At 36.6% G+C, this 25171-nt stretch overlaps 1 protein-coding gene and 2 long non-coding RNA genes across 24 annotated transcripts in view; 2 read left to right on the top strand and 1 right to left on the bottom strand.

The window, feature by feature from the left end:
- LOC134666028 (protein still life, isoform SIF type 1) overlaps positions 1–19028 on the bottom strand; it is a 156893-nt gene extending 137865 nt beyond the window's left edge. For 15 of the 22 annotated variants that reach the window (XM_063523112.1, XM_063523113.1, XM_063523118.1 and 12 more), the window contains exons 1-4: positions 18630–19027; positions 13211–13325; positions 12603–12750; positions 631–815 (exon numbers count right to left, since the gene is read on the bottom strand). In XM_063523112.1, coding sequence (XP_063379182.1) covers positions 631–815; positions 12603–12712 — 295 coding nt within the window. In that variant the 5' untranslated portion in view covers positions 12713–12750; positions 13211–13325; positions 18630–19027. Of the gene's footprint in view, positions 1–630; positions 816–12602; positions 12751–13210; positions 13326–18629 lie in introns of all 22 variants that reach the window. The other 7 variants (XR_010098443.1, XR_010098441.1, XM_063523127.1 and 4 more) reach the window with 4 other exon arrangements.
- On the top strand, positions 5397–6421 carry LOC134666038 (uncharacterized). Its single transcript, XR_010098444.1, has 2 exons — positions 5397–5645; positions 5724–6421. It is a non-coding gene; the product is annotated as an uncharacterized LOC134666038 (long non-coding RNA).
- Positions 9037–10061, top strand: LOC134666039 (uncharacterized). The gene is made up of 2 exons (XR_010098445.1): positions 9037–9285; positions 9364–10061. It is a non-coding gene; the product is annotated as an uncharacterized LOC134666039 (long non-coding RNA).
- Positions 19029–25171: the final 6143 nt, after the last annotated feature.

A 25171-nucleotide genomic window follows, 5' to 3' on the forward strand; every position in this document is an offset into this window, starting at 1 on the left:
TTGATATTTACTGTTTTTCGGTTAAGGGAAATTCAAAAGGCGTAATGTGAATTTGTCAACCCACTTTAGGTCAATTGTGGGGATTATAGTCCAATCCCTTATCATGCATGAGAGAAATCCTGTGTCCAGCCAGTGCGACGTAATTATATCGATCATAAATCATAAGTGTCCTATTCATCGAACACATAATAATAAAACTACTGCACTTACTTACTTAAATACTTCGCTGGTGAGCCGAAGTGTATCTTGGCCTCCGACACTAGATTTCGCCATTTGTTCCTATCCTGTGCGATCAGACGCCATGGAACCGCTTGGATGTCGCACAGGTAAAACTAGTGCAAAATTAAGATATTCCTCCTCCTTGCTTCGTTCTCCTCAGTGCTGAGAGTCGTGACCTCCTTGGAGCACATGATTCCAGATTGCAGATCTCCAGCCTATCCGGTCCCTTGCGACTTCTAAGGCATCATTGACCTTCATAGATAGCGATTTGCTAACCTGGTCGGACCATCGCGCTGGACTGCGGCCCCTTCTCTTTCCTTCCACCGAACCTGTGACCATTAGCTTTTCCAGGTTGTCTCCAGTCTTCTTTGCTATGTGTCCAAAGAATTAAAGCAAAATTAAGATAATTACCAGGTTGCAATAGCCGCACGTCGAGGATCTTGTCGACCTGCGAGTTGTAAGCGGTGATGTGGAACACGCACTCCGGCGAGTCCTGCACGCACGTGATGTTCACCGGCACCAGGTCCTCCGACACCTGCTGCCACTTGACCGTGCCCGCGCCGGACGCGGACACGTGGAACACTTCCGCCCATAGTCTGGAAAAGATTATTGTTTAGTCTCAAAGTGTTGGTAGGGTATCGAGAGACTAAATTGAACTTTCATTTTGAGTTCGAATTGCGCCAATACATTGATATTATTGGTATTATGGTTTATTGACACGTACGAATTATAACAAAATTACATAATTTTGACGTCAATAAAATTAAAGTCAAATTAAACTCAAAGACTAAAGTTTACGTTTGTCGTGGCCGCATTGCTATCTCAATTAAGGGGCCCACGGATTACTATAGTTCGTTTTCTTTAGCATTAGAAAGAACTTGGAAGAAGATAAGCGATTTTGACATGTCTTTTAATTCAAAAACGCTTTTTAAATATCAGTAACTATTACTTATGAAAGCAGAAGAATATAAATGATCGTATTAGATTCATAAATGTTACATATTTGCCGTAACTTATTTTTAAAATGTGTTTTTCAATTAAAAGACACATCAAGATTGTTTACCTTCTTCGAGCAACACCGGCTTCCGACATGTCGGAAGGGAGGGGCCCAAGCGATATCTCGCCGTACAAATCTTTCTGCCATTTTTCGCGGGGGGAAAGGTGCACACAGTCGCATTTCTCACACACTTACATACAAAATCCAATCTGTAATGACGACACAAATACATAGAAAATGACACACGTCAAAGACAAATCTTGCAAACCTCGATCTCTTTTTGTGTACGGACGAGTGACTAGTGTCACAACACGCACACTAACACATTTTCGTTGAAGTATGTCATTGTATTCTGAGAGATGAGAAGTCGGATTTGTCGCTCGACCGATCCGCAATTTGTACTGAGCGAGCAAAATCGATAAATCCAACAATTACTTGAGACTAAAATATAATGATTGTATTTAAATGTAATTTAACGTATGATATGTAAAAAAAATATTACATGTGAAATGTAACACTTTCTTTTTGTAAATTTGATGTCCCCGACCTCTTTTTATAACAAAAAACCGAGCAAACAGGCATTTTTGTGCAGCAGTGTTCACGCGCGCGTCTGGACTCGGTCTAGTGAAAAATCCAAGTGCAACTAGTTTTATTACCCGCGCTGGATTAAATTGACGCGCTAATCTTGTACCTCGGCAGAGGGGAAATAGTGCGAATGCCGCCTCCCTTCCGTGTTGCTCGAAGTTTACCTTATTTCTAATGCTAAAAAAAACGAACTATACGTCAGTTATTAAACGCAATAGGTGACGGTTGGAATAACTGACAGGCTGATATCGTCCGGCGAACTGGTAATAAGTCTGTGGGCCCCTTTAGAACGCCTAATCCAGTCGTAATTTTAATAAGGAGGTTGACAATCAAATGCTATCCGCGTCAACATTTCAACAGTAACGCTGCTGCAGTCTACTAATGTTACTTTTAATTTGGAAAAACTTTGCTACCTTTAACGAGCCTGTGCTTAAAATACTTCCAAAGCCTCTTTTTATCGTGAGTGTCAATAATAGACAATCGAGTACCTAAACGTTGCCTTCTCCATACGTTTAGGCAGATTCACGAACGATGGCGCGGATTTTATATGAGAAATTTTACAGTTCAGTACAAACCTGCCAGCCCTTAATATGCATCTCAGCTTTTAATATATTTATTTATGCTCTATAGGAAGTTCTTCGTGCTTGGCACTGATTTTCAATATCAGTTAGCGCATGCAATCATAAATATAATAGGTAATTTATACAACCTTTTTGAAGTTGGTTCATCTTTTAAATGGGATAGGATAGGCGTACAAAATATATCTACGTACCTACTGACTCGTTGCAAAAAAAATCTAGGTACCTAACAGTTCAAACAGTTTGTATGTTTGCCTACTACTAACTAACTTCACCCATGTCAACATTAAAGACACGATCTCTTATTAAATACTAATTCCATTAGCCACTATTTTCATGTTTGCTCGCTATAAATCGTAAATGACTTTGACCCGCTATTTGATACAATGGGACCCATTTCGCGTGTGTCAGGGCAACCCCAGTAAACGCACGGAATCGTCCACCCGGTAAATATATAATGATAGGGAGTTGCATGGAAAATGTTTTCTGTACCCTTATCAATTATGCTATGATTATTATTTAGAGTCCGTCTAAGCAGGCGTGGCTCACTCCGCGATTTCGTCGCTTTGCTACAGGTAGCTAAAAGTACATCAGTTCCACACTAATTTTGGTGGCTAGCCATAAGCCGCGCGTGGCGCTGTCGCCACCTAGCGACCATATCTGTCCTGATCGTAACAGACGCGGTTTGTTAGAGAGTGAGACTTGTGTACCTGGTACTATTATTTACTCTGTGGTCTAAGCTAACTTTGCACAGGTTTGAATAGGACAGAGTGGGACTGTGATCCGATTATAAGCGTCATATTTTCATAGAAATTTGATATTAATTTTGACATCGCTGCACTGCATTGTTGTTGCAAGTGCCATGCAGAGTTAGCTTGGTCCGACTCCATTGAGTTGAGTCATTGTATTCGTCGCTGAAAGGAGTACATTACAAAAAAAAATTACATATTTGACCTTAATTGAACCTTCATTCGACCACAATTAAATAAAAAATACCTAATTACAGTTCTTAATTATGTACCTACATATGTTCATATTTATTTCGCAATTCAACCTAAATCGGTTTTCCAATATTTCACAAAAGTCAAACACATATTAACGTACATCTGTTAAAAAGCATTGAACAACTGTTTTTGCACCAAAAATATATTTTCACATTTTAAAATCAAGCAGTGACGAAAAATATGACAAAGTTTATGTTCTGGATCGCAGTTAAAGTTTTGGAACGGATGATCAAAAACAAATTTAACTGCAGGCTCACGTCCATCGCATCGCATTTCTCAAAGCTCTTCGTTTTAATGCCTTTCAAAACACCTGTGATACTAATCGATTCGTGTCATATGCAGAACCACATTCAATCCTTCATTTTAGTCTCTGCAAGGGTGGCATTCAAACTTTGAAAAACAATTTCAATTTATTTATTTGTTGTAAAGCAGGTTGTGTTACATACAAGTGCTCCACTTTTGGCTATATGAGGCATACAAATATTAAACGTTAGTGGCGGTGTAGCTCATGAGATTCAAATTAAAATTGTCATCAGCATAATAATAAATGACAACTATTTACATAAATAGGTACACAATTTTAATCAAATTTTGATTTCGTATTATTCTTAGTGGACCTCGCTTGCGACAATATATTAAATGTGAGCGACTATTTTTACCTAATTACAAATTCAAAAAATTCTAAACTATTTATTTTTAAAACAGACATGGGTGACGAATCCTCCTTTTAAGTTAATAATTTGTGTTAGGAGGTATTCGCTCTTGCATACAAGGAGCGCTAAAAATAAAAATAACCTATATCTTACTAAAGGTATTGAAATATAAATTCCTTAATTCATTTTAACGATAATAATTATATTAAATAAACACACCTAATGATTAAATAAAGTTAAAAATGGCCCTTGCGGCATACTTACTACCGAAGAAGCTGGCAGCATTTAATCGCTGGATTGTTATGCTGATTCGTTGAGCGAGGAAGCTGTCTACTTTTGTGGCGTCTTCGAGTCTCTTTGACAAGTCTTTGAAGAGACTCAGAGTGCCAGGGCAAGAGATTAAGTATATCAAATTCAGATTTTTAAAATATGAATGCCGCTCCAGTGCATTCACGAACTTTTCATTACATTTAGAAAACGTCGCTTGATTCTGACTCGTTCTCATTTTGAATCACATAAAGTACAAATGCAACAAATCTTGAGCTGGTTTTAGTTTTCAAAATCGGAAAAATTAGGTCATTATTTTCCAGATTTTTCGTGCGAAATAAATATTTAGTCAAATTATCTCGAGTCTATTCTAAACGATGAAGTACTTCGTGACCTTTTGCCTTTGCAGACAAATGTGTTATTTAACGTTTTATGCCTAAAATAATAATGTTCATATCGTGTTGTGGGCAATCAGGAATGAAATGATTCGGGCATCAACTCGCACACCAAAATTTTGTTCTAACCGGTCTCTCAATTTTTTTATTTATCGTATGGCATATGTTCATATCACTGGATTACATATAAAAAGGAAAAATTTATTCATACGAAGAAAACGTTGCTAATTAGGTTTTTCAATTCACATATAAATAAGAACCTATTTGCATAAAATAATAATTCCAATGATCTATCATTGGAATCATCATATCATGTGGATTTCTAAATCCACAACCATCACAGTCGCCATCAAATATATCGGAGCGGCCGAGGTGTTCACAATATCTTAACGAGCACTCTAACTCCCCGACAATAGAGGCGTGGTCAGATATTTGTGAGGACCTTGGCCGCTCTTATATATCTGACGGCGACTGTACAGGAAAACATCGTTAAAAGTTGTAACAATAAAATTTTTAACTCTTCATTTTTTCAATACTGTTTAGTATGTGAGCCGTCTTCATTTGATACCCTTACCGCCATCTAGCGAGCCCAGTCGATAACAACATGGTCCGGGTTGCTAGATTGAAAAATAATTTCGGTGCCTTCCTACATTTTGTTTATCTTTTTAATCGAAAGGGGTTTGTAAATTAAAATTGTCTTCAAATATTGTTTTTTCTTTCTATTTAATATTAGTCCAAATAAGTAAAGAAGATAGGTAATGTTTTCTTTTCAAAATCACCTAGGATTGCACGAATCCAGTTCGGGCTGTGGCAACTCTGCCATTTGACTTGTCATTATTCTTCCTGTCAAAATGAAGATCGTGGACCGTTTTCTTTTGCGGTGTTTCGCCGTATGAAAGCCGTTTAATGGCTATAATACATCCCATCGGGAGACATCTCCTTTTTAAGTGAGTATTTTGGTGATTTTTGCGACGGGTTTTGTGCATAAGATTCCATTTAATAGCGTGGTGAATTTTATTTCACAGTCCCGGATTTTTATCCTATATGGAAGTCCTGTGAGACGATGGTGTGTTGGTGGAGGCCTCATCGAGTCGACATGCTGGTCAATCCCGGCCACGTATGCCGCTTCTCCTCGATGGGTAAGTTAAATACTTGTTTTTGAATTCGTAATCCTTACGCCCATGCGGGGGTCCGCTCTTTAAATCATGAACCGATTTTTCTCCTTTATTTAGGTTCCAGCTTGTCAAAAGTCTGTGAACCCTGTCTTACTACCTGTAACTCGTTACAGGGCCTACCACTTAGTCTACAGTTTGGCTGTAAGGCAGCCCCCAGCCAGCTTGGTGTACCGGCGGTCGGGGCCTGTTCGCTATTACTACAACTACCATGGATGCAGAGGCACTGCGACATGAGTCTCCATTAGTGTGTCGGCAGTGGTACCTTCCTTCTAATGTCACTACTTAAAAGGTCAGAGACAACCAATTTATTATATTCTCCAAGGCGCCCAACTTACTTTAAATAATTTTCCTTATTTTTTATACCACGTACCCAGAGTGCCCAACCATAAGAAATGTAGCCGCCAAACCCACATTTGCTCTCATATTTTTAGTTAAGTCTGTAGTAAGCTAGCCGAGGCTATTTAATATATTATAATGTCATAAGTTAACATTTGACACTTCTAAACTTAGATATTTGTCGTTTAGTCAAATAAATGTATTATAAGTAATGTACTAGTTTCCTTTATTCCATTTTAATTAGCCCCCTAAAATAATAATGGTAACAGTGTCACCCATCGCGGGGCTTTTCTTTTGGCGAGCACCCTTTAGTCACATATAAGTTAGCTAAAGGAACTTATGGTTGGACATCCTGTTTGCTTTATTATACCTACCTTTGTTTACTGCAATATTCAAAATAATTAACACTATTTAACTGTGGTTAGGACAGCCACATGTTGTCAATTATCTACTTATATACTTATGTTGTACTGTAAAGGAGTTGTAGTCTAATTACTTATTCATTTGCTGGTATTTAAACTCCAGATGTTATTAATTTAAAGCAATTTTAGACAATTGTCATAAACACAATTTATTTTATAGATGTATTTCCTTAGTATCTCTTAATGTTAAAAGTTTTACTTCATAAAAGACGTTGTAGTTTACCGGATAGCAGACACACTATGTTTTGACTATTGTATTTTTTTTGTGATTTATATCATGTTTTACCGGAGAGTCACTCACAAAAGGTTAAACCCTTACCGGGTAGTGAGGTACTTAAGTGCTTAAACTTTAATTTATTTTTTACTTTCAATTTTTTTTTGGTGACTTGTTTTCAAACAAAAGTTTATGATTTGCTGGAGGGTTAGTAGTAGTGTTAAAAATGTAATACCTAATTTCCATTGTTTTTTTTTATATACTTGATGTGAAGGATTAGTTACTGGTAATTGTACTACTATGGTAATCTTGTTTGAAAGGATGGACCGTATTATAAATTTATTACATAATGTAAAGGGAGCAAATTTGGAGGTTATAGTGAAGTACAGTCAGCAGGAGTTTACATTTATTAAGTTTATTACGGGATGTTTGGAGTTGAAGTTTAAAATAAATAAAATTAATATTAAATAGTTTCTTGACGTGGTTGGGTACAGTCAGTCACAATTATTGTTGTTGACTTACGTTTTTTTTTTAAATAACTTACCGATATTCAAATAGCGGTTTACCTTTAAGGTCGAATCTTATTGTAGTGGTTTTTGAAAGTGGTTTCGTACGGGAGTTATGTTTATTACCTACTTTTCCTTATCTATTGTCTCGACTTAAATCGAGTTTTTTCCTTATTGTTGTTACCTTCGGTGAAGTAAATACTTACTTATTAGTTTAATATCGTGATCGCGCAGTTTTTTTTTGTTGTTGATGTTTCGGTAGGAGTTTTTTTTTATGGTTGCGTGCAGGAGTTTTGTTTACGTATTACTTTCTTTCGATCGTGTCTGAGCAAACGTAACTCAGTCACGTGGTTTGTTTGTTGTTGGTGGGCGGAGAGGACGATTTAAAGACTCTTCGCGTGTTTTACCGGGGTGCTGGCGCTTTAAACCAGCATTCCAATCGGCACTGGCTGGTCGGGTTCTGGCGGATTATAAACCGTCAAGCTCTTAATAGCAGTGCCGTCTTCTTTTGTTAACGCTTTGCGGTATGACTTAAACCATATGCGTGAACGTTAATGTTGATGTTAGGGGGTTGTTATGCGGTACACGCCTTAAAGCGTCGTCCGCAAACATCGGATTTTTGTGTGTCAGACTGACAGACTTGCATTGCTTGAAATGGAGCCTGTACAGTCGACTTCCTTGTGTGTCTCGTGTTGTTTCGAACGTTACCGTCTGCCTGTCGTTCAGACACAGCTGGTCAACGTATCGTTGTGTTGTGTTTTTGTCTCGTTTCCGCGTTCAGACCTGTGTCGACTTAAGGCACGGCCTGATAAATGCGCGTTACTTGAATGGTGTAAAGTAGCAGTCACCGATCTTAGTTAGTTAAATTTTACCTGGCTATAGGCCGTCTATCCACAGTGAGTGTTGGCAGTGCAGGGCGAAATCCCTGATTTCGCACTGCAGGGCCAGTGTTCCTGTGAGGAGTGTCGATTGGTAGCTCAGTGACTCTTTAGCCGAGCTATCGGACACTGCCCTTAACTCATATGGGTAATTGACTGTACTCAGTCCTTACCACTGATTATTGATTAATCTGTTACCTTACGCACATTCCGCCATATAATTTGGACGTGCAGCCCGCGACCCAGGTCGCTCGCTGCGCCGCCAAGATATACAGCGATGCAGTGCGTAGGTAGGGAGCTTTGCAGCTTCGCTTATTAGCGTTTAGTTTCGTTTAGGTTAATATACGTTTAGGGTATCGTAGTGTAGATTACAGTACAGTAATATTATAGTTTGTAATGGGTAACTTGTGCACAGCTCGGCTGTGCTTATTTTTTTATTATAGTTTAATGCGTGGGTTCGAATTGGGTGGTCGTTGCTTTCCTTTATGCCTTTGGCGTCGATTTTTTTTATGGGACTTCGTCTAGAAAATAAGAGGGTGGTTTTGCGAGCTGGGGGCCAGCTCAAAATTTTGCCGTAGTCAAAATTTTCTTCGGGTAGGGGAGCACTGTAACAATAAAATTTTTAACTCTTCATTTTTTCAATACTGTTTAGTATGTGAGCCGTCTTCATTTGATACCCTTACCGCCATCTAGCGAGCCCAGTCGATAACAACATGGTCCGGGTTGCTAGATTGAAAAATAATTTCGGTGCCTTCCTACATTTTGTTTATCTTTTTAATCGAAAGGGGTTTGTAAATTAAAATTGTCTTCAAATATTGTTTTTTCTTTCTATTTAATATTAGTCCAAATAAGTAAAGAAGATAGGTAATGTTTTCTTTTCAAAATCACCTAGGATTGCACGAATCCAGTTCGGGCTGTGGCAACTCTGCCATTTGACTTGTCATTATTCTTCCTGTCAAAATGAAGATCGTGGACCGTTTTCTTTTGCGGTGTTTCGCCGTATGAAAGCCGTTTAATGGCTATAATACATCCCATCGGGAGACATCTCCTTTTTAAGTGAGTATTTTGGTGATTTTTGCGACGGGTTTTGTGCATAAGATTCCATTTAATAGCGTGGTGAATTTTATTTCACAGTCCCGGATTTTTATCCTATATGGAAGTCCTGTGAGACGATGGTGTGTTGGTGGAGGCCTCATCGAGTCGACATGCTGGTCAATCCCGGCCACGTATGCCGCTTCTCCTCGATGGGTAAGTTAAATACTTGTTTTTGAATTCGTAATCCTTACGCCCATGCGGGGGTCCGCTCTTTAAATCATGAACCGATTTTTCTCCTTTATTTAGGTTCCAGCTTGTCAAAAGTCTGTGAACCCTGTCTTACTACCTGTAACTCGTTACAGGGCCTACCACTTAGTCTACAGTTTGGCTGTAAGGCAGCCCCCAGCCAGCTTGGTGTACCGGCGGTCGGGGCCTGTTCGCTATTACTACAACTACCATGGATGCAGAGGCACTGCGACATGAGTCTCCATTAGTGTGTCGGCAGTGGTACCTTCCTTCTAATGTCACTACTTAAAAGGTCAGAGACAACCAATTTATTATATTCTCCAAGGCGCCCAACTTACTTTAAATAATTTTCCTTATTTTTTATACCACGTACCCAGAGTGCCCAACCATAAGAAATGTAGCCGCCAAACCCACATTTGCTCTCATATTTTTAGTTAAGTCTGTAGTAAGCTAGCCGAGGCTATTTAATATATTATAATGTCATAAGTTAACATTTGACACTTCTAAACTTAGATATTTGTCGTTTAGTCAAATAAATGTATTATAAGTAATGTACTAGTTTCCTTTATTCCATTTTAATTAGCCCCCTAAAATAATAATGGTAACAAAGTTCAGCTGACTTATCGATTCAAGTTTACTTAAGAAAATTGTATTGGCGAATAAGAGCTTTGCAATAAAATTACATTTTCGATGCACAACCCAGACAAATAAAAGTCGTACTTATTCTGATTGTAATAACAAGTTATGCATTTGATCTAGACTTATTATGGGTATGGGTATGATCTATCAGAGTTCAAAGTGACTTCAACCAGAAATGTCACTTGACACTAATTGATTAGCACCTGTCTTACATCGTTGGGTGACAAGTAAAAGTCACTAACTAACACCATTGAATTTATTGGACAATAAACCGTGTTACAAGTGTGATAAAGTGCATTGTTACTTTAATTTTTTGATAGTAATTAGTGACTTTTGCTTGTCACCCGACGACATGACAACACATTATGTCTAATAGAATCACACATTATTATGTACAGTCGACGTCAAAGATATGTCTAAATTTTTCTCCTTATTACAAAGGCATAAGGTGCAAAACTAAAACAAATCTTTAACGTTGCCTACAGGTACATAAAAAATCCAGGTACAATTTATGTCCTGTTATTACAATCGGAATACGTCTCCTGGTCTAGTTTAAAATAAGTAGGTATTTACTGCTTAGTTTAAATTCAGGAACAAACAAGGTAGCAGTTGGTTAAGAAGTTACAGCGAGGAATTGCCAGAGTCAAGCCTCAAGGCAACTTCTGCACTGCGGTAGATATACGTACGCGGTAAACTTTTCTTTAGATAATCTTCTTAGTACAATTAGCACATTTTCGAATGCACTATAGCGCAGAATAAGCAATAGTATTTCCAATAGAATAGACACTTCAACTCGACCCAAATGGAGATACCTCACCACGCAGTTGTCTACATATTGACTGAATCTCAGTTCGATTAGCATTGTATTAGTTACGTCATGTATGTAAAAAATAAATACTTTGGGAGCAATCTTACACAGATCGACCTAGTCCCAAACTAAGCAAAGATGGTACTACGGTTACTAGGCGATGACACATTTACTTACAGATGTGTAATTGTTTTCCATCGTGTTTTCTCGGAAACGTTTGTATTCATCATGCAACTTTAGTCAACCTCAGTACTGTACCGAGACTGACTGAAATAGCAAGACACATTCGTACTTTTCCGTAAAAATACGATGTAAAATAATTATGCACTACATGTGTAGCCTATATTATTTATCTCAAAGGTCTTCCAGGGTCACCCTGAACCTTCAACTCACTGTCGCAGTGTATATTTCATTCGTACATCTTAATATCACTCAGCCCCGCGACGTGACCAAACCACTGGAGGATGCCTGTCTCTATGCCTCTTATACATAAATCGTCGCTGACCGTATTATGTAAGGTTTATGTGGGTAAGTGAGGCTGCGGGTTAAGTTTGGCTGGCCTTCGCTTTTGGACATGTTTAACTCTCAATATACACTAAGTAATCAATGACTTAGTGTATATTGAGAGTTCGAATATTTGTTACTTGCTACTTACGTTTAATACTGGTAAAGTTATGATCTCGTACTAAACACTAATAGGCCAGTTAAATGTTATCCAGGAATTAATTCCCAGCAAGCTGGGCATCGCCTTCATTTGGTTCCAAATTTAATCCAAGTTTGCTCCATTCCAGGAATTGTGGATAAAAATTTGCTCTTTTTAAATTTTTTGCTTGTAGCTCAAAAACTGTACGTGCGACGGAAAATTTGTTCTAATCAAGATAAAAATTGATATCTGGAGATCTGAAAGATACCTTAATATATTTGTTGATTGTAAAAAATGGCCGCCACATTGAATTTCTTTTTTTATTTGGTATAATCGTGTTAAAATTCGACTTTTTTTCACTAGTGTCTGATGCACAACAACCTTGCTGGTAGTGTAATTGACTTTGTAATTGATGGTGGGTTCCTTCTACATCGAGTGGTTTTGTCAATCTAAGATAAAATGTTTCTCCCAAGGCTTCCAAAACGTATCCACACCTCCTGGGATAGCAAACTCGGATTATACGCATTTAGGACCAAATGAAGTTTTCAAAATGATTTCCAGCTTGCTGAGAATGAATTCCTCAAAACGCTTTTTTTTCTAATTTAACTAACTTATAATTATGTGGGCCCCAGTATGAATGTCCGATATGAATAGCTGTATGAATGGTATGAAAGTGTAATGCTCGAATAGATATATCGTGCTTTTTTTATACCACGTCGGAGGCAAAAAGCATACGACCCGCCTGAAGGTAAGCAGTCATCGTAAGCTATCCAAAATGACATAAGTATTTTACTCCCGCGTATTTAAATTTGTTTTGTGGTCGTGGTTGCCGCACACGTATTAGCTTATACAGTCATGAAAAACGTTGTCGCCCTGCCTGACATTGTTTGTATAGTCTGCAATAGACAGAAAGGCCTATGATGATTAAATAAAATAGTCCCAGTCTCGTAACTGGGTAAGTCTCCCAAACCCCCAAAGTGAGGTATGAGCAATTGAGCATACCGTAGTAGGTGTCCGTCGCGGCGGCGCGAGTTCTGCCACGGGCTGTCTTCATAGCGGTACGCCTTGCGCAGGATGGGTGCGCAGGAGCACGCCGATAGCTTGTTGCCCATCGTACGTGTTCCGCACTCGGCGCACTGCACTATGCTGCCTGTAATACCGTCGACAAGTTAATAATGGATGTTGTTAGCTATTAAGAAATGTAATTCCAATTAGCACGTAAGGTTGAACTGTAAGTTTTAATTGTAAGCAACTAATAAACAAACAAACAAACGCAAAAAAATATACAATTAATCTCACAGGTCAACAACATATATTAGAGTCTAACTAGTCTGACAAATCAATTTTGTCAAAAACACAAGAATTAATGAATTATACACATGCCACTTTTTGGGGATAATACTAGCATAAAAAAGGATTCAATTCAATTTCAATTCTCATTCAAAAATTTTGTACTTTTTTGTTACTCAGTAAAATTTTTAGGACAGACAGCGAAATTCCACTTATATTGTACAAAACGAATTTTATCGAAGTCTGGCGAGAAATAATGACAACAAAATAAAAATCAAGCGAACTACATTTAAAAACATTGTTTAAATGTAAGGTCATACCCGCGGTTCCGTGATGTCACCAGGTGCCATCGGAGCGCGAGAGCGAGTGGCCGCGGTTGAGACTCTGCGACCGCTGAGTGCCGTGCCGGTGCTGATGCCTCACACTGGCGCCATGCTGCAACCCACCACCATGTAACACCTATCTACCAGCTACAGTACTTGACTGGAATATTAAGGTATTCTTTCATTTTACCAAACATCATTTTATCGAACGTGTCATTTGGGATCATCCATTAATTACGTCACACGAATTTCTAGGTTTTTTGACCCGTCCCCCCCTCCTTGTCACCTGTGTGTCCTTGTCAAATCAAATCCCTCCCCACCTGGTGTGACGTCACATTTTAGGCAATTTTGTTTTCAACGAAATCGGCAATACAACGAAATTGGCATTATATTTTTAATAAAAAAATATTTTTGGTTAAAAAAATATTAGTAATTTTATAACACAAAACCAATTAGGAACGAAAATTACCTACTTCCAAAACCTCATTATTTAAATGTAGCTGTACATACCGAAAATTAGTTTATTAAAAAAAATAAACTAATTTTCGGTTACTGATGAATAGTGAGGAAGTTAAAATGACGTCACAATGTTTGTGACTCCCACCCTCCCCCATGTCACAACATGTCACATTTTCTTGACCCCCTCTCACCCCCTAAACATGTGACGTAGTTAATGGATGACCCCTTTGCGGAAATTTTGTAGAAAACCGGAGATAGTTTAGGCCATCTTCTTTAGAAAAACTGCAAATGCCGACCTATATGGATAGTTCGATGTAGACTGGGCGACAGGTTAAATATTTCAGCAATAAGAACAAGAGTTAAAAATACCGCGAATATAGCGCCTATCGTCGTATAGTTCGTATGTATGTAAAAAATATAAAAGTAAAATATCAATGACTAAATAATCTGTAATTTCCATTTTTGCGAAGTAAAGATTTGCGAAGTTGGTCTAGGTAAATTATTATTATACCAATTTGTCACATATTGTTGCAGTATCCGTGTTAATTAAATAAACATGATAAGGAGCAAACATTTCCAGACATTATAAATTGTTCGCCACTTTACACGAAAGTTTATGGAAAACTAGTTTAATTTATATAAAATTTTATGTTTAAATAGTATTAGAAGAGACATAAGTACCACCATCATTTAATATCGGACGACTCTTTTCTTTAAATGGAAAAATAATTATTTATCAATAAATAATAAAAATCATTTATTTCGGACCACAAAAATCCATAACAAACAGGTTAGTCGAACATGTATATGCAGGAACTTGATTAAGACTATGTTAGTACTTAGTAATAAACAAGCAAAAGTTTTATTATGAACTTTTAATTACAATATGGGAATATTGTAATTTACAATTGGTCATCAGGTCATGGATTGTTATACGTATTGCAATTATTGTAGCTTTTGGTACATAATAATGTATTTTATAATGAAATAAAGATATCTTATCTTATATCCCGCACGCCACAGACACATTCAAAATACCTATTTTCAAATTTGATAGGGACTGGTTTGGCACTGATGCAAAATAAGGAGGGGAAATTCTAAATTATTATATATTCGTTTGGTAAAATGATAAAATACCTGTGTTCAATCGTACTCTTTTTTTACATAATTATTAAATTGAAAATATATTTACATGTAAACTTTAAAAAGTTCTGTGTAGACAGTTTGCAAAAACGTGCATTGGTCAACATTGGTATTGGATTTAGGGATATAATTAACGGTTTAACATTCTAATTATCTAATAGGTAAATACTGTAGCAGCTTAAACAAATAGGAATTACGACTCCATACTTAACATGCAAGAATTTATCATATTATTATGGCTATTTCTACAAAATTACTTAGTTATGAATACTACGTAGTAAGGTGTATTCGGGTAATTCCGAATGTCGAAAACTGTCGGACAATTCCGAAAAGAGACTTTTATTATGATGGAATTAAGGGTGATTTTCATCTGAATTTCGGAATTATCCGACATTCGGTATTACCCGAATACACCTTATTAGCATTTGGTGTTTAAAACACTAAAACATACCTACTTCATGACAACAAAAGCAATTTTAATAAAATTTGATTAGTTATAATTAAATTATGAGATTTATGATAATGATGCGAAATATGAACTGACATGCAAATCACTAAGATCATACTGGGTACATGTTTAATAGTCCGGTATCGTCACAATGTAGTTAAATTTGTAAAGACATTAGTGATATACATATATAATTATTATTATATGTGTGTCTTTCCCGTTCACACAACAGTGGGGGTTCCAGACATTTGTGAGGCGTGCGCAGAGCCGAAGTCAACGCGTACGAGGCCCTTTTCATATTATGCCTTACCAGAAACGGTAGAAGAGATAGGTCAGAGCCGGCAAGCGCTACAGTAAGATAGCTGTACAAAAATACATATATTTAATCTGATTTAATACCCAACACGTATATATGCAATTCATGGTTTGGGTGCAATATGCAGTATTAGCAACGAGACGGGACCCATTTTGATAGGCTGAAGTCAAAGATACAGATGGCAGTACATTTACTGCCATCTTTCGACACAAATGATTAACACTTTTAGAACGCCATTTAACTTTGATCCTTATTTTTTAAATTTAAATTTAATTTAAATTTGTTAAATGTCAAAAAGTATCACAATCTAAAGTCTGTGTGGAAAGAGAAGAGTCGTAGAATGTATTGGATCCCATAAATTTCACGACTCTTTCCGCACAGACCCTACTCGAGAGTAGGCCAAAGGTATGGCGCCATCGCTCTAAAAGATGGCACCATACCTTGAGCCTATTTAGGTACATCAATACACAGAATATAAATAATCATTAGTTATTATGAGATCCATTCATAAAGTGGTTATGCTATTTTGCTACTGCGTGTATTTAAGTACATGATAATTTTAAACGTAGCAACCTACGCTCTCTATCTGAGGTCTAATACAGATGCATAATCTCCGAGGTTGGTAATTGTCAACACATAAACAACGACTAACACAATCAAAAACCCACGGATTGCGCTGTCGAGAGACACAAAGCTTTGTTATGATCAATAAACCTATTTTTATCGTACACCCAGCAGAAGTTATGGAGCGCCATGTTTGCCCTGCTAATACACAGACGTGCTTTCTAACTGTTTCGACAGAGAACTATCATTTACAAATATAATAAATTAATAACTGTAGGTTAACACTTTCCCTATTCATAGTACAGTCAGCAGCAGAAGTTGCTAAGCGGGCGAGGTGTTCAAAATTACCTTGACACGCTCTTATTCTCTTAACAATAAAGTCGCGTCAAGATCATTTTGAACACCTCGCCCGCTTAGCAACTGCTGCTGCTGACTGTAGTATCCATGGTTCATGCAACATTGATTGACCTAAGAGTAATTTACATTTTGTATGGATGACAGTGACCGTGTTATAATTGTGAACAGCAATGAATACCAATTGTAATGGATGAGTTGAAAATGGTGACAGAAAGATACGAGTATAAAGCATTCTCTTAACACAAATTGTAAAATAAAAATATGGTTAGCTATTTAACTAATTTGCTCCATCATAAAAATATCAAGTTATTAGGTATATTAAATAGTTAATCAAGGTAAGATCAGCAACGTATATCATACCTCCTTTATTCACAAAATCGGTTTATATTCATACTAGCTTTTGCCCGCGACTTCGTCTGCGTGGAATCAGTAACAGCAGCTAGTGTAAGCATAGCGCCTGAACAAAGTGTAATAGCAATCTATAGGAATACTGGTACCTAATTCAATTTGAGTATAAGTTTCAATCAGTGATGAGGTAATTCATTAACTCTCTCAATTCCACTCCCTCTTTTCACCCTCTTTAGGGATGACTTCTGACATAAAAACTATCCTATGTCCTTTACCTCTATGCCAAATTTAAACTAAATCCGTTCAGCGGTTTAAGCGTGAAGAGGTAACAGACAGACAGACACGTCCAGTACCTATGGATTATTTATTTCGAAATAAATATTTCCCGGTTTAGAAACCCCACAGGCTCGGTTGCAGCGCTAGGAGGTGCTAATCCATCGGTCAATTTCCCGGACAATGACCGCCCTAACTAAAGTGCCGATAACTGCATCTGCAGCTCGCTCCATTTCCCAATATCTTGATCAAACTGAGTGTAATATATATTCAAATTAGTTCATATATTATTCCCTTTTACATCAGTAAAAAGAGTATCCATAATTCGTAAGTTTATCTTGCGAGATTTATCTTTAGATTTTGAAAGTCATTCTACCTTTGTATTATGAAACGTTTCATTTTTAAGTTAACAAACAAGGCATAGAGGCAATAAAAAACTGCCCGAGGCGTAAATGGCCGGGTCTTCAATTGTGTTATAATCGGCTATATGGGTCAACTGAGTTTGATCACGTTTGGCTTCACCTAAAACTGCTTATGCTAACGCCGCGAAAACACCTGATACCCCACATACGGTATTGTCAAACACGAATAAATAATGTATTTAATCATTTAATCATGATTTAAATGATTTATTGACGGACGATTACAACTAGAACATCAAGTACACCTTAAATCAAGAATATTTATTTAATTCGAACTCTAATATAGATTTATTTTAATGTGTGTGAAAGTAGTTATTTAGCGTGATCTTACAAACTATCGACTTGGACCTCATTATGCTTGGAGCACTTAAAGACGGGTTCAATAAGAGTCACTCGTATTATCAGAAACAAACCCAGACTAATGTTATAAGAAACTGATACTTGTCTTGAATTCGATAGATATAGCCTTATTTACATTATTATAGAAGTCTGTAAGTGGTCTCAAGGAAAACGTCTCGTATTCTGCTTGATCAATCGTCCCATTAGCGTATCTCAGAGAAGTGGCGTTTCAAGTCTGTCGATTCGCGGTGCAAATCAGGTATTTGCATAGTAGACACTCTAGTCTGTAGAACCTTCACTATCATCAAGATAATGCAATGATTCATCGATGCTGTCATTGTTGTAAAAGGCGTATTAAATATGCAGAACCCTCGCTTGATTTCGTGGCAAATGGCTTCTCTTATGTATGAATAACAACTTACTCAATTTTTGTTATTTAAAATTTTGGTTAAGTACAATATATGATTACGACACAAACAGAAAACATTGTCACAAAACATTACCATCTTACATATCTATAGTATAATATTAATTAACAAGTGGTGTTGTTATTTAGCGTACTTGTTTAAACAAACGTGTAACATGCATTATTGTTGCTCGTCCAACGGTGCAGAAGGTTTATTTTACACAGTATTATTTTTATCTTTATTTAAAGGCACAATTTACCCATGGTAAGAATAGACATTCACGAGGAGGGAGGGGGATAGAGACACTCCATGTGCAAATTAATTTGAAACGAGTACGAACCTCAAAATTGTTCCAATTTTGCGCAGAAAATTTAGCAGCCTCCACGCTTTCTTTAGCACCCATATTTATGAAGTAGTGATATCACTCGAATGAAAATTTGGATTCGATGCTTGTGCTCTGAGCGATTCGTGACACTAAAATATTGCACTACGACTTCTCTCGGGCGAGAGTCGACTTTAATAAGCATTCAAGTACCTCTATCTAACGTCGGTGTTGGTTCGCAAACTTAAAAATTCACAGCGTCGAATAGAAAATGAGTTGCGTGCTGCAGCGAGCGAGCGCACGGGGCCCGCAAGTGCAGGCGCGGCTTGTAAACAGAGCCAGCTGCTGGCTCGGGCGGGCCCAGTGGCGCCTTGCTCGCGGCCGCGTGCCGCCTACTGCCTGCCCGTGCTGCCGATCGCTTCAAGACAACCCGACCTACACCTATGACCACTACGCACTGTTGGCACCCACACCCAATTCCTCCGATACAAATATTATAGATTATGTATTGCGGTGGTGGATCAGACCGATACAGCACACCGGCGGCTGGATTAAACGTCAGAGCGGACTGGGTCGCGGGCGCCCGAGCGCGAGGCAAGCGTGCGTGGCGACTGGAGCCGAGCCGAGTGCGCACGGCGCGGCGCGCAACGCTCGCGGCGCGACGCCGAGACGCAGCGACGCCCAAACCTAGCGACCGCGACGGCACAGCCTCCGTCTATCTCACGACTAACACCTTCATATACCTCATATGTTCATTCAAGATCATACGCGTGTAGGTTTTATTATCTCTTATAAAATTGAAATTTTAAAAATCCCCTTTGAAAGAGTTTGCATAAAAAAATATTAATAAATACATATTAGTAAGATCATCAATGAATATTCGCAGCGGTGCGGTGGGGGCGGAGGCGTGCGCGCGCACTCTTAGCGAGACAACATTCGATTTTGGTCCATGACTGTTGGATGCTTGCCGTAGCCCACCGAGTGTTTTAATAGTTCATTCTGGCCTGACACGGAGATTGGCCGCTTATTATTTAATACGTCGATGCTTCAAACATCCCCAACACCTAACTCATTCCTCAGAATCCAAAAAGCATAAGCATACTCCGGAGAATTTATTTAGGCATTTGTATATAAGTATATTATGTACTTAATTACCTACATTATAATTTTCTAATCTCAAAAAATATATAAATGGGTTATTATTTAGAAATACCATCTTTCTTTTCTATGAAATCAAAGAAATGTACTATTATGCATAATGAATTATTAAACGTTAGTCGCAATAGGTATTAGGTAGGTATTCATTTACACCGTTAAATTGGATTTAACGGTGTAAATTAATACCTGCTATCTATAGGTACCTGCTTCTTTTAAGAGAATTTCGCCCACATCCCAACTTTCGTTAACTTTTTATTTGTTTCTACTTCGATAAATATGCTCCCCTTTCGTACCGTTGCAATTTGTATATTTTACTATTTAATGCACTAAGCCGCTGTGCCGTTTTTAATTATTATTTATTTAATTATTAATACACAGTACAGAGTTTAATTATCTGCCCGATCTTGTTTTATAGATCCATTCATTTTGTAGACTTTTCTCGGGAAACTTATTTTCATTAATATCTTAAAACAATAAACCTTATTAAATCAATATTTTTCTTCTACTCATATTTTTTATGATAAGGTAACAATACCTAACATTAACAAATAATACGTGGGAGACCGAGCTTTGCTCGCAAAACATATATAATTTCAAAAATACGCGTTTTCTCAGAGATGAGACCCAGCCAGATTGATTTGTCGCCCCCGAAAACCCCCATATAACAAATTACATCTAAATCGTTAGAGCCGTTTCCGATATCCCCGAAATATATGTATATAGAAATAAACAAGAATTGCTCGTTTAAAGGTAGTAGATTTTATGTTGAGCTTAGCTCATAATTTAGACACATACAATATAAATATCGTCATTAAAACCTAAATAATTAAAACCAAAATATTACTTTGCTAATCCGCGAAAAGATAACGTGCTAGTCAATCAGTGCTAACCCACTATTCACTATTTACTATTTACTCGTATACAGTGTGGAAAGATAAGTCGGGCCCTTTTTTTTTCCTCCAAAACTACCTTAAATCCTTAAGCAGGCTCATTTTACTTAAAGGAGATATTCCTTTATTTTTAAAAAGAAACAAAACTGCATTCAAAGTATTTTTTTTTTTTCTTAAATTTGGCTTGTCAAAAAAATATTAAATAAAAAATATTGAGTACCTACTAAATATTAGATTTTATGGATATTTTGTACGACATACGAGTGTAAGACCTAATATTCCTTGGAGCAATGTTATCATTAACATTAACTGTATTGACTAGTAGAATAAAATTGCGAGTTTTTATTTTTTGGATTTTGTTGTCGGTTCGAGTCCCGGGCGAGGCAAGCGAGTTTTAGAAAATTTTAGATTGCAGTTTTATTTCTTTTAAAAAATAAAGGAATGTCTCCTTTAAGTAAAATGAGCCAGCTTAAGGATTTAAGGTAGTTTCCCTCCAGGGCCCGACTTATCTTTCCACACTGTATATCGTCAGTAAGTAAATTTCGCTAAAGCGAACGTTGTTTGCCCGCAGCTCAGTTTTATCTCCGTATTGGGTGCACAACGGGGTAACTATCCCATTGTCCCGCGCTGGCTGCCACTCAACGTGTGAACTAAACTATTCACTCGTGAGCCTAGGCACAAAGACGGCAGATAAGGCAGCGCGATGCCTAACATCGTTAAGTTGTACCTAAGTGTACTTGTACATATGTACTTCAAATGCTAAATGTTATAACAACAACTTTACTATATAAGGTGTTAACAAATTAGTCACGGATATTTTACAAGATAATACATTACATTAAAACAATTAACTTTTAACTGTAATTAAGGAACCTTTGTATATCATTTTTTTGTTTCCATTTACCGAACAAAAAAAAATATTATAATTAATTTTTAAAATAATCACCCCTATTATGTACCTGTCAAGATGTTTAACACCGTCTGTCATGTCACGTCACGCCAAGTTTAAAGAAGTTATAGAATGTCTAAAGAGGTCTCATTTAATTTTTATTAACAGGGTGTTTTAACGTAGCAAATTTGTTTCCTAGTTTTCTCCAAAAAAACATAATAAAACCAATGATGTTTTAAACTTAAATGTAAGTACTCCGAGAACAGAGTACTATCAGCTATAAAAATATCCGTGACTAATTGGTTAGCACCTTATATTTATACCGGGTGTGGCCTGTGACACGAGCAAATAATTAAAACATAGATTGTACTCCTCAAACGATGACACTTTTGTTCAACAACTTTTAAAAATTATGAAGTATTTAGAGTCCCTATTTATCATACAAAATAAATATTATCTTCAATTGACGCCATCGCCACGCCATATCATTGTGATTGACGTTGCTTGTCCAACAAATGTTGGTCAGTATGAAGAGTACAGCCTACAGTATTTTTTTTGCTCGTATACAGACCACAGACTGTAGATACTTTTTATTAATTATATGTATATTATTAATTATGGGTCACAAGTACCAATTGTAATTTCAATTATAAATCATCGAAAAAGTTTTGTTAGTTTATGAAATGAATTTACCATATTTAGAAACTTCTAAATAAACAAATTACTATATCGGAACCATGTTTTGTTTTACCCTCGGTTAATAGAGACCGAAATGTACTTAACGATGTTATGACTCTAGTGGCCCGATTCGAATTTTAAGATACGTCAAATATTACGACTAAATACGATATGGATTAGATATGTCAGTGTCAAAAGTGACGTTTTTTAAAAAAAAACCTCATTTTTCACACTGACATATCTAATCTGTATCGTATCTATTACCTATTTGACGTACCTCAAAGTTAGAATCGGGCCGTAGTTTATGTTACTAAAGGAAAGGAAGCACCACGACTTCGGCAACATCCTGTGTATACATGTCGCCTTTTCTACCCTGCGCCATGCTCCGCGAAAATCGCGAAATGAACATGTAGGTCAACCTGAATGCCTTTTACTATGGACACATCCCCAAAACAATGGCTGTTCCATAGAAATCATACATATTTAAAAAAAACCCTAAACTTTTTCTAGGTTTGTACTCAAAACTATTGTAGGTACTTAAATCCATAACTACAATGCGTCTTTACCGGTTACAACTAGGTAGGTACTTTTCTTCAGTCTAATCTAATTTTCACAAAGTGTCTTGTTAAAAATTTGAATTAGTTTTTGCTCAATATTAATTTCAAATAACACTACGTTTTCTAGGCAAAATGCGTATACACAAAAATAAAACCAATTTTCACGGGGTCAAAAGATAGGTGCGATGATGAACAAAGCGAGGAGGGTGTTAGGTAAACCGTAACTAAACAGCGCGCGAAGCCGAGCGAGCGAAGTTATGATTTTTATTTATAAAAATAAGCTTTTTGTGTTTTTGTATAGCCAAGTCAAAATTCGTTTTAAATGAAATGAATTTTTCAACAGTCAATCAATTCACTGGTCAAAAGTGGACTGGATCATAGATCATAAACCGACACAAAAAACCGCAGGAGATTCGGAATTACGTCAAAGACAGAACTCCAAAACTCTGAAGAAGACCCAAATAAAAATGGATTTAAGGCCCGACGAAGTCGAACAGCGAGTCAGTTGTCAGTTCTAGTTGTCACTACGGAATTTTGATATACCTAGTCTTACTAGGAAATTTAGTTTTCAAACAGGCAATTAGAAAAACTAGTTATATCTTGTAAAAACGCATTCAACTTCGGACTCTGTTACAACACATAATGAAATCATAATGTAGTTTTTAGAATTTTAATGAATAGATAGTCTGATACAGCGATTTAAATGGATTAATTACATCTCTTTATTGCATATTACATGGATTAACAACATTTTAAATTGTTTTATCTATACCCTCTATGATGCGCTCAAAACCCCAATTCAATTACGGCCGGCATAGATAAACTGTTTTGTTAGATCAAATTTCTTATCTGTGAAAACTAAACTAAACAATTCTAAAAATAAAGCGATTTGATTGACCTCTATTGTAACATCAATCGAGACGACGTTTTATTCGAAATGAAGTGCCAATTGCAAACAACTTAATATATTTATTTATAGTACAATTATATCTGTGATTAATTGATTATTTTATAGGACAATTTTATACAGATTGACCTACTCCCTTCAGTAAACTCAATATCTCATGATATGGCAGTTGGGACCGACTCTAATTTGCGTCTCAATGAAAACGCTACCGGTTTTTAAATAAACGACTTTGATACTAACATTATACAGGTTTCATAAGAATGGGTGAACTCAGTTAATTCCTAAACGTTAATGCATACAAGTACCTATTATAATTCTGGTATGTAAAACTATGTATCACATGATGTTAAATTGATAGGTATTCAAATCCAATTACACATAATCCGCTGTAGCTCGATTAATTTTGTCACCGATATTAATCATCGCAGTAAAACATAGTGTAATTCCATTGTTGTTTAATAAACTGATGGAATGATTGCATATTTGCACGTTGTTATTACTTCGCATTAGGGAATGCAAATCGGTTATAACCGTAACCGAAATATTCGGTTACAACCGAATATTTTGACAAAATTTCATAACCGAATATTGGAGACTCGAATAAACGGTTACGGTTATTTTTGTTTATTTATTTATGACTTGAATTGTATGTTTTTATCGTATAATGACTACAAAATCCTGGTTTTTTTGGCTGTGAAGCCTGTGACTAGAATTTTTGTCTTTATTTTTGAATTTACTTCCCTTATTTATGAAATATTTTTATTGAATATTGTATCACGTCCAATGTCATATTTTACTTTACTGTATTTGATGTGTTTTATTAAAAAACAAAGACTTTTACTCACATTCCCTAATACTGTAGAGTGTAACTAGATACTAAAATAAATATTTTTGTATTTTTTTAATTCTTACATCATTGTAAATTTATAATTTTTAGTCGAAAATAACCGTAACCGGTTTTAACCGTTATTCGGTTATTTTTCGGGCATAACCGTAACCGAAACCGGTTATGAAGTTTGGCCGGTTATTGCATTCCCTACTTCGCATTTCAATTTGTCTCTGGTTTCGCCGGTAGGTACACTGAAAATCTAAATTTTGATTGATCAAAATGTACAGCTTTTGAAATTACGGAAATTGTTCGTTAAAGGCAATTGTGACAGATTGGTATTTAGATACAGTTGGGTCACATAGAACGTCAACATATTGTAAATGTAGTATTACTTCAACACTACAATACTGTATAAGTATGTGTGAACTAGACCATATACCACGTAATATTTGGAAAAACATTCAGACATAATGATTATTTTTGAATTATAATTACGTATATCAATGATATTTAAGTACCTAGGTACTATTGTTAGATTTCTTATGTATATGATTTATGGTAAAAGGTACATTCTAGAGAATATTTACTAAAAAATGAAAACGAGGACGGATTATACAAGCTATTTTTGCGCTTTTGAATTTGAAACTTTGTT

The sequence above is a fragment of the Cydia fagiglandana genome, chromosome 7 (assembly GCF_963556715.1).
Source record: "Cydia fagiglandana chromosome 7, ilCydFagi1.1, whole genome shotgun sequence".
NCBI lineage: Eukaryota > Metazoa > Arthropoda > Insecta > Lepidoptera > Tortricidae > Cydia > Cydia fagiglandana.